The sequence below is a fragment of the Pelophylax lessonae genome (genome assembly GCF_965119305.1).
Source record: "Pelophylax lessonae genome assembly, chromosome: 3".
NCBI classification, from domain to species: domain Eukaryota; kingdom Metazoa; phylum Chordata; class Amphibia; order Anura; family Ranidae; genus Pelophylax; species Pelophylax lessonae.
In genome coordinates this window covers 313,550,737-313,564,578 of record NC_138770.1, presented here as the reverse complement: position 1 = coordinate 313,564,578, position 13,842 = coordinate 313,550,737, and the positions used below count along the sequence as shown (strand labels likewise).

Here is a 13,842-nt window from a genome sequence, read left to right as displayed (position 1 = left end):
ATGGCTGTCCACCAACGTTTACCATCCAACCTGACAGAACTGGAGAGGATCTGCAAGGAGGAATGGCAGAGGATCCCCAAATCCAGGTGTGAAAGACTTGTTGCATCTTTCCCAAAAAGACTCCTGGCTGTATTAGATCAAAAGGGGGCTTCTACTAAATACTGAGCAAAGGGTCTGAATACTTAGGACCATGTGATATTTCAGTTTTTCTTTTTTAATAAATCTGCAACAATGTCAACAATTCTGTGTTTTTCTGTCAGTATAGGGTGCTATGTGTACATTCATGAGGAAGAAGAATGAACCTAAATGATTTTAGCAAATGGCTGCAATATAACAGAGTGAAAAATTTAAGGGGGTCTGAATACTTTCCGTACCCACTGTACACGTTCACCCCCAAACACTGGTATCCTTCCAACTACTATAGCTTTCCACACCTTTTTAGATGGTAGGTTTGTTTGAGCAGTGTCATCCTTTTCCCCCAGTATCCTGTTTCTCAGAAATTGGAGTTTTGTACCCATTTATTATTTGAGGTACTTGGCTAATATAGTCCTGCTTTATTAATATGAATTGTATATCCTTATACATTATATGCAGTGTATTTCTATACCACTCACTGCAGACAACCAGCAATGTGTAACAGACATATGTAACTGATGTTAATACAGAAAATAGAAAACATAACCACTCGGGTGCTGAAACTAGAACAAAGGTAGAGAGAATGGCTATAGCAAACAATCATGTTTCATTTCCTGGGAAAATTAAACCTTGTTTGCTACTATGGAAATCTACTGTATTGTATTCATTTAAAGTAACTCGTCACAAAAACAGTACATTGGTTGCAATTGCTAACCTTCTTGTGAAATTGTTAGATGCTTCGCTATCATACTGGTCCAACTTCCTGAGTTATGGCCTAAAAGAAGTACACAGATTTGACATGTGGCCTTCTCTTTGACATCGCTGTGAGCATTATAGTCTTATGTTTGGGATTTTAATCGCTTCATGAAAGCTGTTTACTGCTTTTTTTTTTCATCAATTTTCCCCATACATTTTTTTAGGCCAGAGAACATAGCCTCATTTTTGATTCCATCAAACAACTTTAGAATTCAGAAAGCATCTTTAAATTCAGCAGCAAGACCTCCTACGCGATGTGGTAGCCGTCCTTCTACTGCTGATTACAGTGTGGCATCAGTATGTAAGTAAAATTGATAACAGTGTGTTGAAACTTCAATTTAGCTGGAGGGCTTTTTAGCTTTTACTCACCCCTGGTAGACAAAATGCAAGTCTGTCCTTTAAAAACTGATAAAACCATAAGAATAGCCCATTTATAAAGATAACTACTGGGAATGTAGGCAGCATTGGCTGTAGTTACCAATCATATTACTATTCTGTCCTGTTTAAAAATAAATTGCAATTTAATTTGATTGGTTGCAGTAGCAGCTGCATCCTTTTCTTTAGTATTGATTAGTCTGCATTTCATAAAATCTGCTTTGTACAGGTGCACTTTGAGCGTCACTGAAACACTGACATCTTTAGTTTTTCGTTAGAGCACTGAGGAAGGAACACCACATACAATAATGATATGACACTAGTCTTCAGTCACCATAGCAAAAGGAGCTACTGGTAAAATGTGAATATTTTGGGTCACTGTTTACCATTCCACCAAGGACAAAACCATTCCGGTGTGAAACAGCTGTTTGGAGGCCCTTGTCACTGTTGTGTTTTCATTTGTGACTTGTTCATTATTGCAGACATCGCTGGCAGTGTCCGCTGTGTGACCCTGGAACCAGTAGAGCACATGTGCAGATGTTCAAAGAACTTTACTGTGACCAAAATCTTCTGTAGACCATTCAGGAAATCAGACCATTTTCCTGTGTCTTTCACAGGAAACTAGCTGTGCATAGATACCCTACTTTGCTGTTTTATTATTATTGCAAACAACCAGCATCTTCTGACAGCACAGTGTGCAAGATCATTTCTAATATACTAAAAAGATCTATTAAAAAGGACCTTGTAGAGGTGAAATGATATATTTAGTAGTAAATAAGTATGCTTGAATTTTCCAAATATTGTTATGGCTAATGGGACATTATATAAGTTATAATATATTTAAAATTTGAATTTGATTTAAAAACATTAAATCACAACATGATAAGGGAAAAATTAGTGCAATTTCTGTAGGTTTATCAATGCTCTGTTTTAATATGCAGTATGAGTACTGGACTCCTAATTAAATATAAAGTGCATAAATTGAATAAATGAATAAATTGCTAATATTACTAATATTAAAAAATGTTATATGTGAAAAAATATTGAACTGATCAATGATGATTCAAAAAGTGATAGTGTTTGAAAAAAAGTGGTTTAAAAAAAATATTAAACGTGCAACAATGGTGCTAAGTGTTGCCAAAGTGTAAATGCAATATATCTCTCTATTGATGGCAGCCACTTGATTGCTGTTGATCCCAATATTTATTAAATACCCCTAATGATTACCTGTGATTTTATTTTTTATGTGTATAGGTTGTGACCAAATTGATCCTCCAATTAGGAAAGTGCTTGTGCAATGAATACTTTTATATTAAAAAAGTGCTGGTGCAATTCAATAATGATGTGTGCGCAAATTGTAATAATTAAATAATGGTGTGTGTGCAAGTTGTGCCAATTAATATATCAATAACCACAATAAATACAAGATATGAATGTGACAAAAATAAATAAATTAGATATGTAAATTATAAAAATCCATATTGAGTCATCCAGTGGCAAAGTGCTGATTATCCAAACGCAAAGTGTTCATAGTGTTCACACATGAGGATCCTTCCACCCACAGTGCCTTATTAGTTTGCCTAGATCAAACTCCCCAGAGATTTTGCTGGTAAAATTATAAACCAGCAAGCAAGCATAAACCACAAGAGAGATCAGCCAGGAACCTTTTCTCCTTAATATATGATTGTTCACCCCAGAATGGATCAAAGCTCAGGATGGTCCATATGCGAAAACATAAGAAGGAATGCCAACCATAGCGTAATATTGTATGACACTCATTTATTTGAAACACAAGATTAAAAACACTCGCATAAGATGGTGTCTACCAGACACTAGGAATCTGCATGTGTAAAAAATCCTCAGCTGCTCGGGTCGCCATACCACGCCCTACCGGTTTCGTCATTTGACGTCTTCACGGGGCGGTCAAATGACGAAACCGGTAGGGCGTGGCGAAGGACGCTGAAACAATACCGCATCGCACTGTTACTCTGTATCTACGCTCGTGGTTCACTGTAAGGCGACCCGAACAGTGGAGGATTTTTTACACATGCAGATTCCTAGTGTCTGGTAGACACCATCTTATGTGAGTGTTTTTAATCTCGTGTTTCAAATAAATTAGTGTCATACAATATTACGCTATGGTTGGCATTCCTTCCTATGTTTTCTCATATGGACCATCCTGGGGTGAACAATCATATATTAAGGAGAATACCACCAACTATAACCTCGTTGATGTGAAAATTAAACAAAAAAAGCTGCAGCTTGCAGTGTGATAACACCAAAGGCAAATAAATATAAAACAAGCTGCGCTAAGTGAGTTAAGACATAATGATAGTCAAACAATATGTAAATATAATAAAAAATTGCAAAAATTTAAATTGCAATAATAATGTGTAAACATATAAATCCATGAAGAATGAATAATAAAGATTATAATATGAATTGGGTTATAAAAAAGTCTCTGATATAGTCTAAATGTTCCCAAGATTTTAGTGAGAAATGTGAATCCAAATAAATCACCAGAAGTGCTGTATCCACCACCAGTAAAGTAGTCTGCTTACCAGATACTGATATAAATTTAGCCTGTATAAATGCCATCTCTCAGCTCAGATATCCCATAAAGATCAGCCAGGCAGACTCAGAGACTTTTTTTATAACCCAATTCATATTATAATCTTTATTATTCATTCTTCACGGATTTATATGTTTACACATTATTGTTGCAATTTCACTTTTTGCACTTTATATTTACAGATTGTTTGACTATCATTATGTCTTTACTCACTTAGCGCAGCTTGTTTTATATTTATATATTAAGGAGAAAAGGTTCCTGGCTGATCTCTGTTGTGGTTTATGCTTGCTTGCTGGTAAAAATCTCTGGTGAGTTTGATCTAGGCAAACTAATATGGCACTGTGGGTGAAAGGATCCTCACGTGTGAACACTGTGAACACTTTGCGTTTGGATAATCAGCACTTTGCACTTTGTCACTGGATGACTCAATATGGACTTTGCTTGATGGACTTTTAAAATTCACATATTTAATTTATTTATTTTTGTCAGGTTTATATCTTGTATTTATTGTGGTTATTGATATATTAATTGGCACACCTTGCACACACACACACCATTATTTAATTATTACAATTTGCGCACACATCATTATTGAATTGCACCAGCACTTTAATATAAAAATATTCATTGCACAAGCACTCTCCTAATTGGAGGATCAATTTGGTCTGCATATTAAGACAGAGCATTGATAGACCTACAGAAATTGCACAAATTTTTCCCTTATCATATTGTCTATATAGCATAGTTATAGTTAATTGGCTGCACTTCTAAAAGGTTTTCTTTAAGTATCACGAAAAGCCCTCTCTTTTCCAAAAAACTCCTAGGCGCCCGATCTTTTTATCATTGACATTTAATTCCCAACGCCTACTTACAGTGCTCCCACCTTCTGTTCCACCCTTTTCCCCTGGAACACAGTCTCTCTTTGAGACTGCTGTTAAACAAAAAGAAACCACTTTCTTTAAAGGGTAACTACAATTGCGACACAAGTCATATTCTAATTGAATGTTATTAAAAACTACCTTTCCTTTTCAAAATGCAATGCAATATGGCTACCTGGAGGTGTTCTGTACACAGAATGTGTACAGAACGCCCCCCCAGAAACATCATTTTCTGCTTGCACCGATTTTCCCAGAAGTCTGCACTAAGATGCAGGTCAGATTTCAGGCATCCCCTGCAACAAAAATGTCATTTTTGGTGAGATATTCCCAATAGGAACATGTCTAAAGGGATGCAGGCCCAGCAGCTTTCCTCAATAGTGTCCTGTAGCTGCTGCAGCTGATTGATATTTATAAAATCAATCCCATTAAATTCAATTACCACATAGACACAGACAAACACACAGGGATTGCTTCAGAATAACAAAAGGTAATAATCTGAAACAAAGGTTGTTAAAATCCGTGCAATGTACATTGGTCACCCAGAGGGGAATGTTTTTTTGTCAACAAAAGGGGAGTTACGCTTTAATATATTTAGATCTGCCAAGCTGCCAAAGTACACTGTAAGGCAGCCCATACTCCAAGTTGTAGCATATGTAGCAGTGAATAACTTAAGAGCAGGGCAGGTTTGCCTGGAGGCACCCCAATCCTCCTTAAAGGCACAGGGAAACACTGGACGCCCAGCAAGAGGACAGTGGTTGCTGGAGGCATCCAAGGTGTCCCAACGCCAAATCCAGCAAACAAGCTATACAAAAAGATGACATCCACCCTAGTTTATAACTATCCTTTGTACGTGCTTCCAGCACACTGAGCTGTCTCTGCCAGCTCTTGGTTACATCTTCTGATCACGAGCCAGCAGGATGAGCCTTTGATTATGTGACCACAATCACAGTGGTCATATGTTAGAGAAGCTGTGCCACCTCCTGGCTTTAAAGCCCACTTATAGGAATTCTAAAAACTCCCATTAGTTGGTGTCTAATTAATCTTGCATAGAATATACATGCAGAGAGTAAACATTCCCCTGGTGATATATAAAACATTAGAGGTAACAATCCCGCATTTCCCTGGTTGGCACTAACAATATCCAGGCAAATCTCAGAACCCCGCTCTGGAAGTTGCGTCACTAGACCTGCCCTATGTGCTACATCATAAAAACTTTATCAAGGGCATGGAGTAAGAGATGCAGATATTGGTATTTGAGCAATAAAAGGCTTACAATTACTATTGAATTCTCTTGCATTACTTCCGTTGCAGCCTGTGTGCTTTAGTAATGTGTGTTGGGGTGCCAATAAGTATGAATGGCACAGCAGTGTACCATCAACCACAAAACACCTTTTCAAGTGCATTACTGCAGCACAACAGTGTAAACCAAGCCTAAAAACGCATTCATTCATTACTGTTTACTAATAACCTTGATTTTTTTGCACGTAACACTGTGCACACTGACAACAGGCAACCCCTCGGGTGCTTGATAATGTCAGCAATTTCCAGTAAAGGACCAATTTATCTGAAAAAAATGGTTCCTATATTACAGGAATAAGTGACTCAGACTTTGAAAGTCCAATATGGTGATCCAATCCACTCCACTCTCACAAAAGTGACAAAGAAACCACCTCTCCCCATTGTTAGTCACAATAGCCCCTGGACATTTGGGTCGAAATACTGGTTGGCATCCAAACCCTTTCTAGTTATATCGCTTTTCCTTCCCATAAATCTAAAGAGCCTAAGATACACTAAATGCATAAGTCGGGACCTTCTCATTAAGTAAATAGCTCTATTAAGTTGGTCACTAGACAGGAATAGGAACAAATCAGTAGACTTGTTTTGGAGGCTGCTATTGAGTATATCAGTGAACCTGCTGGCATTAATCCACTCTGCTTTTTGGAGGGAACAGAACTAATTGCAAAATCGTATTACTTGGCAAGTGCAACGCAAGCGATTTTTTGTTTTTTTATAAACACCCTTCTTAGACTGAAGAGCTAAAGACAGGCACACTTCTGGCACACATTGCTTTCTTCCAGCTAGCTACCTGCTGTATTGCGGTCCCATGGAAAATCACCGGCCAAATCCATACCCAATCTAATAGATTCCTTGAAACATTTAAGATCTTTTTCCATGAGCTATACACCTCTTAAGTTCACTATACTAGTACTGAACTACAGCCCTGCCCTTAACTGCAGCTAATAAAACTCTTTTACAACGTAGATGCCACATAGTTTAGGAATTAGACAGTGATGCCCAGTTTTCCTAATTGTAAAGCTTGGGAATAGATGGCCTCCCTATTGAAATTTACAGACAAAATAGTGAGGCTTTGCTCCCAGTCCTTTTACAAACCTTCAGTGAGGCATTCACCTCGGGACTGCTACTTCACCCCATACATGAGGCTGCTATTGTAGTGATATAAAAATTATGAACCTGTTAATTCAACAGGATAACAGGCATTCATAGGTTCCTGACCATTCCAGTAATAGACTGCAGAGTATCTTGGAAAAAAAATTAGTCTTTTATGTAACACTTACTTCCATTCCTGAAGTCAGAGTTAAAGCGTAACTCCACTTTTGTTGAGGAAAAAAACATTCCCCTCCTGGGTGATCTCTGTACATTGCCGGGATTATAACAAACTTTGTTGCAGATTCCTACCATTTGTTCTTCTGTGGAAATTATTGTTTGTTCCTCTGTGCTGAGTGGGTCAAATAAGAGTGGTTTCATAATTATCTATCAGCCTTGGCAGCTGCAGGACTCTAATGAGGAAAGCTGCTGGGCCTGCATCCCTTTAGACGTGTTCCTATTGGGAGTATCTCACCAAAAATGAAATTTTTGTTGCAGGGGATGCCAGAAATCCGACTTGAATCTTAGGCAGACTTCTGGGAAAATTTGTAAGCCAATCACACAAGCAGGAAATAATGTTTCTGGGGTGTGGTCAGTATACATTCTGTGTACAGAACAGCTCCAGGTAGCCATATTGCATTGCATTTTCAGAAAATGACAACAGCTGCAGATTGAAAAGGAAAGGTAATTTTTAATAACCTTCAATTACAATATTATTTGTGTCACAGTTGTATATGCTACATTGTTTTTTATTTATTTACTGATTTTTTTTCCCTACTAAAGTGGAGTTACCCTTTAAGGCTATCTTTCCCTATTATTTTGTGACAATAATATTAGTGTACCAACCAATAATCAATTCCACAGTAGCTACTATGCAGTGGACAATCCCATATCTGCAAGTGATATAATCAAAGGGGAAAATACAAAATATTTAAAAAGTTAAAAATCATACAAATAAGTCCATATAACGTTTAAAATAACAGTGTATAAATCAAAAATCTTCAAAGTTTTTAAATTTAGGAAAGTTTGTTGATTAACAGTCAACTCTCTCTGTAAGTAAAGCCAGGAATAAAATACCTTATATCCACCACCAGTGCGATTTTAAATATAGATGTCTCCCCAGTGGAAATGCACTCAGATTGAATTGCCTTTCACTTTTATGAAAAAGCAAATAAGCTTTTAGGTCAATATCCACCTGGTAGTATCACTCCACAATCAGCAGGTCTCATCTCATCGCATGCGTGTGAGAGAAAACAGCCTCCAATAGCCATGTCCCGAACTGAACCCGCACGTACCGATGCGGAGCTTGGCTCAGATGTTGATCATGGGAGAGTGTGGAAGGTGACTACACTGACAGTTGAAATCAGCTGGGGAATGCTCAGTTATCTTTAGGTTCCTACAGTATATGTACCTATACGCAACTTCATAACCTGAATGTAATGAGAGTTTTTTTTCCAGAATTGTTTAAATAATGGCACACATTTTTCTTCATATGCCTCTTATAGCTGTAGATATAGAGTCCTCGCAGGTCTTTTCACCATCAAGTCGGTCTGATCAAAGAGGACCTGTATCTCCCCCTTCACCTCAGATACTGGATTTGGGTATGGAGAAAAATAATGGACACAGTAATAGGTAAATTCTTCACAACTGATACTTGGTGAATTTCAAGCAGCCATTTCAGTGCTTTTTTGGATGTGTAATAACCCAATGGTTGCTGTAGACTCCTGCACACCATTCCTGTACTCTGTATTATTAAAGTAGAACTAAAGGCAAAAAAGATGTTTCTCTTACGTCCTCCGACAGTCGCCGCCCCACAAAAGTCATCACTATTGGGTATTGACTTCCGCTCCGCAGGAGTAGCTAGGCATAAGACTTAGTTAAAAGAACAAAAGCATTTAGCATAGACACACCCATGGGGGCTGTCCCACTGGTCAATACCCCCCTGCAGTAATCCCTCCCAACTCAGTTTGTCTCTGCCTAGCATCAGGAGTAGTCAGGCTTCCCTGTGCTGGGGCTTCAGTCTCAGCCTTTTCTAATCTTTTCTTTGATTTTTATTTGCAAAATGTCAGTTTTTTCTTTGCTTTACTAGCTGTTTATTTTGTCAGCTATAGTTTAGTCAGATCTTCGGATGAAGATGGATCAAGCGGAGCTGGGAATCGGACTGGCCGTTCTGGCTCTCCAGGGCAGAGGGTCAGATGGATCCCCAGCCCGCCATCGAGCATTCGGCTAATGGTTCTCCCTGGCGCTATGAACGACCCATCCCTGCTCGCAGCAGGGATGCAGCCTGTGAGGTGGCTACCTCACTGGACACATATGCGGTTCTGTGCTGCGGTGTCCTGCGTCTTTTGGCTGACGGCATTCCCTGTCATCTGAGGACAGAGGCTTTCCGTTCATAGAGGCACCCCACGCCACCCGGTACAGGTAAGTACTTTCTGTGTGGGACCTCTGTCTGGGTGGCAGTCCTGTGTTGCTGTGTATCCCCTCATGTCTGTGCGTTTGTGGGGCTCCCTGATGCGATCCCTGCGGGGGTCTTCTTTAATACACTGCTGGCTGTGTGGTGTGGGGACCCTCTCCTGTGTCGCTTTTAGTGTTTGGGAGGTGCAGACTGTGTGTGAGGCGACCGCTGCGGCTAAAAACCACGCGGTCCGCCATTTTGGATGTGGGCAGCATGTCTGGCTTCACTGTGGGCTTTTACTATAGCTTGCTATGTAGTGGTTTTGGCGCCATCCAGCGCCATCTTGTGTGTGGCAGAACGATTGTTCCGAGCACATGTCGGCAGCCATCTTGCCGAAGCCTTCCATTCATTCCTATGGGCAGACACTTTCCCTGGGCCTTGCAGCATATAGTTCAGCTTCTGGTGACCTCACTTCCTTTTCCTCTGGAGCAGCAATCGGTGTGGTAACATCTGTGGGGCTCTGCAGACTGTCTCTTCCATATCTCTCTGTTCTATCCTTCCTGGCTCGGTTTTGTCCCTTTTGGGGGGTCTGTGTACACAGTGCTTATAGCGGTGGGCTGCGCTATCCGCAGCGCTTTTAAAGGGCCAGTACTTTTGATTATTGATTTTTGAAATGGATTCTCAGGACAGCAAATTCCCTCCAGCCTTGGTGGGGGACCCCAGTTCTGCGGAACACCCCATTATATCTAATTTGGCCGCTGTGGTGGCGTCTTTGGTGTCAAAAATGGAGGTGCTGATGGCTGAACGTGCTGCTAGGAAAAGACCCAGATTATCTTTCTCCTCTGATTCAGATGGTGATGTGGCTGCTGTGGCTGGCGTGGCCCTTTCAGGGTCTCGCTCGTCCCTGGACCCTCTGGGGTCTGAGGGGGAGGCGGAGGTGGAGGGGGTTGATGAATCTTTCCCGGGGTCGCCTGAAGAACGCGCACACATGGATGATTTGATTTGTTCTGTGAAAGAAACACTACATTTGGAGGATGAGCCCACTCCTCCGGCCATTGTGTCCTCATTTGGTACACATAGGGCCCGCAAGTCAGCGCAGGTTTTTCCCTGCCCCGCTGAGTTTCATCACACAGTGAATGAACAATGGCGCGGTTTAAAACGCCCCTTTACGGTGCCTAGTCGGTTTACACTGCTGTACCCCTTTGCGCCTTCTACGGATGCGCGCTGGTGCGTGGCCCCCAAGGTGGATCACGCTGTGGCCATGTTGAACAAGGCTACTCTGGTTCCCACTGAGGATACCCCGGTGTTCCGGGATCCTACGGACAGGAGGTTGGAGTCTCTTGCCCGCCATGCCTATACAGTGGCGGGCTCTATGCTCAAACCTATTTTCGCTTCTGTCATGGTGGCTCAGGCGGTGGCGGACTGGACTAAGGTGCTTAGGCGCACTCTCGTGACGGATTCTGCCCCGCCTGCTACGCTGGAAACGGTGGACCAAATTCATCAAGGGGTCATGTTTTTTGTGCGATGCGGCCTTAAATGAGGCCCCTTTGGCTGCACGCCTGTCTAGTGTCGCCGTGCTTAACCATAGACTAATCTGGCTGAAGAGCTGGTCGGCTGACCAGACTTCACAGAAAACGGTGGCTGACTTTCCTTATGCTGGGTCTCGCCTTTTTGGCGAGGCCTTGGATACTTTGGTGAAAGGAATCACTGGGGGCAAGAGCACTCTGCTGCCCCAAAATCCGAAGAACAAGTCCTTTCGCGGCAAGCGGGGTCCCGCCTTTAGACCCACTCAGGGGTCCTTTCGTGCCTTTAAATCACAATTCAAGGGCAAACCTTGCAAGGGCCAAGGTGGCCAGAAGAAGCCCTGGGCGGGTAAGCAAAAGTCCGGCCTTCCCGGCACGGCGGCTCAGCCCGCCTCTGCCTGAAGGGACGCCCTCACCCGTTTCAGGGGTGGGGGGACGTTTGCACGGTTTCCTCCAACCCTGGCTGCTCCGTATTCCGGACAGGTGGATTCAGGAAATCATTTGATCAGGATACAAAATCGAATTCCTTTCACGGCCGGCGGACAGATTCTTTCCCTCAAATCTTCATTTGACCCCAGGACGTTTACAGGACCTGCATCAAGTGGTGCAGGACCTCTTGGTCCAGGGGGTAATTGTCCCGGTGCCTCATCGGGACAGGTTTCGGGGGTTTTGCTCCAATCTGTTCACTGTGCCCAGAAAGGAGGGCAAGGTGCATCCTATCCTGGACTTGAAAGCTCTGAACCGCTTCGTGCGCGTTCGGAAGTTCCGCATGGAATACCTCTGCTCAGTGGTGGCCTCCCTGAGTCCAGGGGAATTCCTGGCCTCTATCGACCTGAAGGATGCGTACCCCCCCTGCACATCCCCATTTTCGAGGGTCATCAGAGGTACCTTCGGTTCGCCATTGCGGAGGACCATTATCAGTTCGTAGCGTTACCTTTTTCGGTCTCGCTTCGGCTCCAAGGGTCTTTACCAAAGTGCTGGCGCCTGTTCTGGGCCTGTTTAGGGCACAGGGGATTGAGGTCTTGGGATATCTGGACCATCTCCTGTTAAGATCGAGTGCCAGTCAGAGCCTGACGTGCGATCTGTCAACTACGGTACAGACGCTACAGGAGTTCGGTTGGACCATCAACGTTCAGAAGTCAACTTTGTCTCCTTCGGTTCGTCTTCCCTATCTGGGAATGGTTCTGGACTCTGCTCAAGCGAAGGTTTTTCTGCCGCAGGACAAGCTCCGGATCCTTCAAAACTAGGTCAGGTCCCTCAGGGACAACCAGTCCTCGTCACTCAGGACCTGTATGCGGTGCCTGGGGTTGATGGTATCAGCCTGCGAGGCGATACCATTTGCTCAGTTTCACACTCGGTCTCTCCATGCCGAGATCCTGGCCAAGTGGGACAGACTACCACAGTCCTTGGATCTGAGGGTCTCGTTAAGTCGCCAGACCAGAATGGATCTTCTGTGGTGGCTTCAGTCCCCGGCTGTGTCAGAAGGAAAATCTTTCCGTCCGTTGCTGTGGACGGTGATTACCACGGATGCCAGCCTATCAGGCTGGGGTGGAGTCCTGGGCAACCTTTCTGCCCAGGGCACTTGGTTGGAGGTGGAATCCTCCCTTCCGATCAATGTATTGGAATTGAGAGCGATCAAACTCTGTCTCTTCCAATGGTCGGAGCGACTTCGGGGCCGTCCTGTTCGGGTACAGATGGACAATGCTACAGCGGTGGCTTACATCAACCACCAAGGGGGCACCAGGAGTGCCAGGTCGGCCCGGGAGGTGACCGACATTCTGTCCTGGGCCGAGACTCATGTCCCGGCGATTTCGGCAGTTCACATTCCGGATGTGGAGAATTGGCAGGCCGACTATCTGAGCCGCCAGACCCTGGACCAGGGGGAATGGTCCCTACACCCGGAGGTCTTCCAAATGCTGTGTGCGAAGTGGGGATCCCCGGACGTGGATCTGTTCGCGTCTTGGCTAAACCACAAGGTGGAAAGGTTCGTGGCAAGAAGCGCGATCCGCGGGCGGACGCCTCTGATGCGTTGGTGGCCCCTTGGCATCAGTATCGTCTGATGTATGCCTTTCCTCCGATTCAGTTATTGTCCAGGTTCCTTCGCAGGCTAGCCTCGGAACCGAACTTGGTGATCCTAGTGGCGCCGGACTGGCCACGCCGGTCCTGGTACGCCGACGTTGTTCACCTGGCGGTCGAGCCTCCTTGGCGGCTGCCACTGCGGGAAGATCTACTGTCTCAGGGACCGATCTTCCATCCTGCTTCACAGTCGCTGACTTTAACGGCCTGGCTGTTGAAAGCCAGGTCCTGAGAGACAGGGGTCTCTCCCCGGAGGTCATTCCTACTTTAATCAAGGCTAGGAAAGCCTTGTCTGGTAAAAATTTATTACCGCACCTGGAAAGCCTATTTTGCCTGGTGTGAGTCCAGGGGGTTTTCTCCTCGCTCATACTTGGCTTTCCTTCAGACTGGTGTGGACCAGCGCCTGGCGCTGGCCACGATAAAGGGCCAGGTTTCTGCACTGGCTGTTCTTTTTCAACGCCCTGTGGCGTCTCATTCCTTAATTCGCACCTTCATTCAAGGTGTGTGACATTTGGCTCCTCCCCGGAGGGAGCCTTTACCTCCATGGGACTTGAACTTGGTTCTGTCCGTGTTACAGCATTCTCCCTTTGAAAACATCCGGGAGATATCGTTACCCCTGCTGTCTAAAAAGGTCGCCTTTCTAGTGGCGATCACTTCGGCTCGCAGTGTGTCGGAGTTGGCGGCGTTGTCTTGCCGCTCTCCTTATTTGGTGGTTCACAAGGATAAGGTGGTCTTGTGACCTCATTC

The 13,842-nt window shown here is 43.7% G+C and overlaps 1 protein-coding gene across 1 annotated transcript in view; it reads left to right on the top strand.

The window, feature by feature from the left end:
• The window catches only part of ARMC9 (armadillo repeat containing 9), a 272,464-nt gene that overhangs the window by 234,791 nt on the left and 23,831 nt on the right, over nt 1-13,842 (top strand). Inside the window, exons 22-23 of the mRNA XM_082251375.1 lie at nt 1,056-1,192; nt 8,607-8,733. Coding sequence (XP_082107501.1) covers nt 1,056-1,192; nt 8,607-8,733 — 264 coding nt within the window. The remainder of the gene's footprint in view (nt 1-1,055; nt 1,193-8,606; nt 8,734-13,842) is intronic.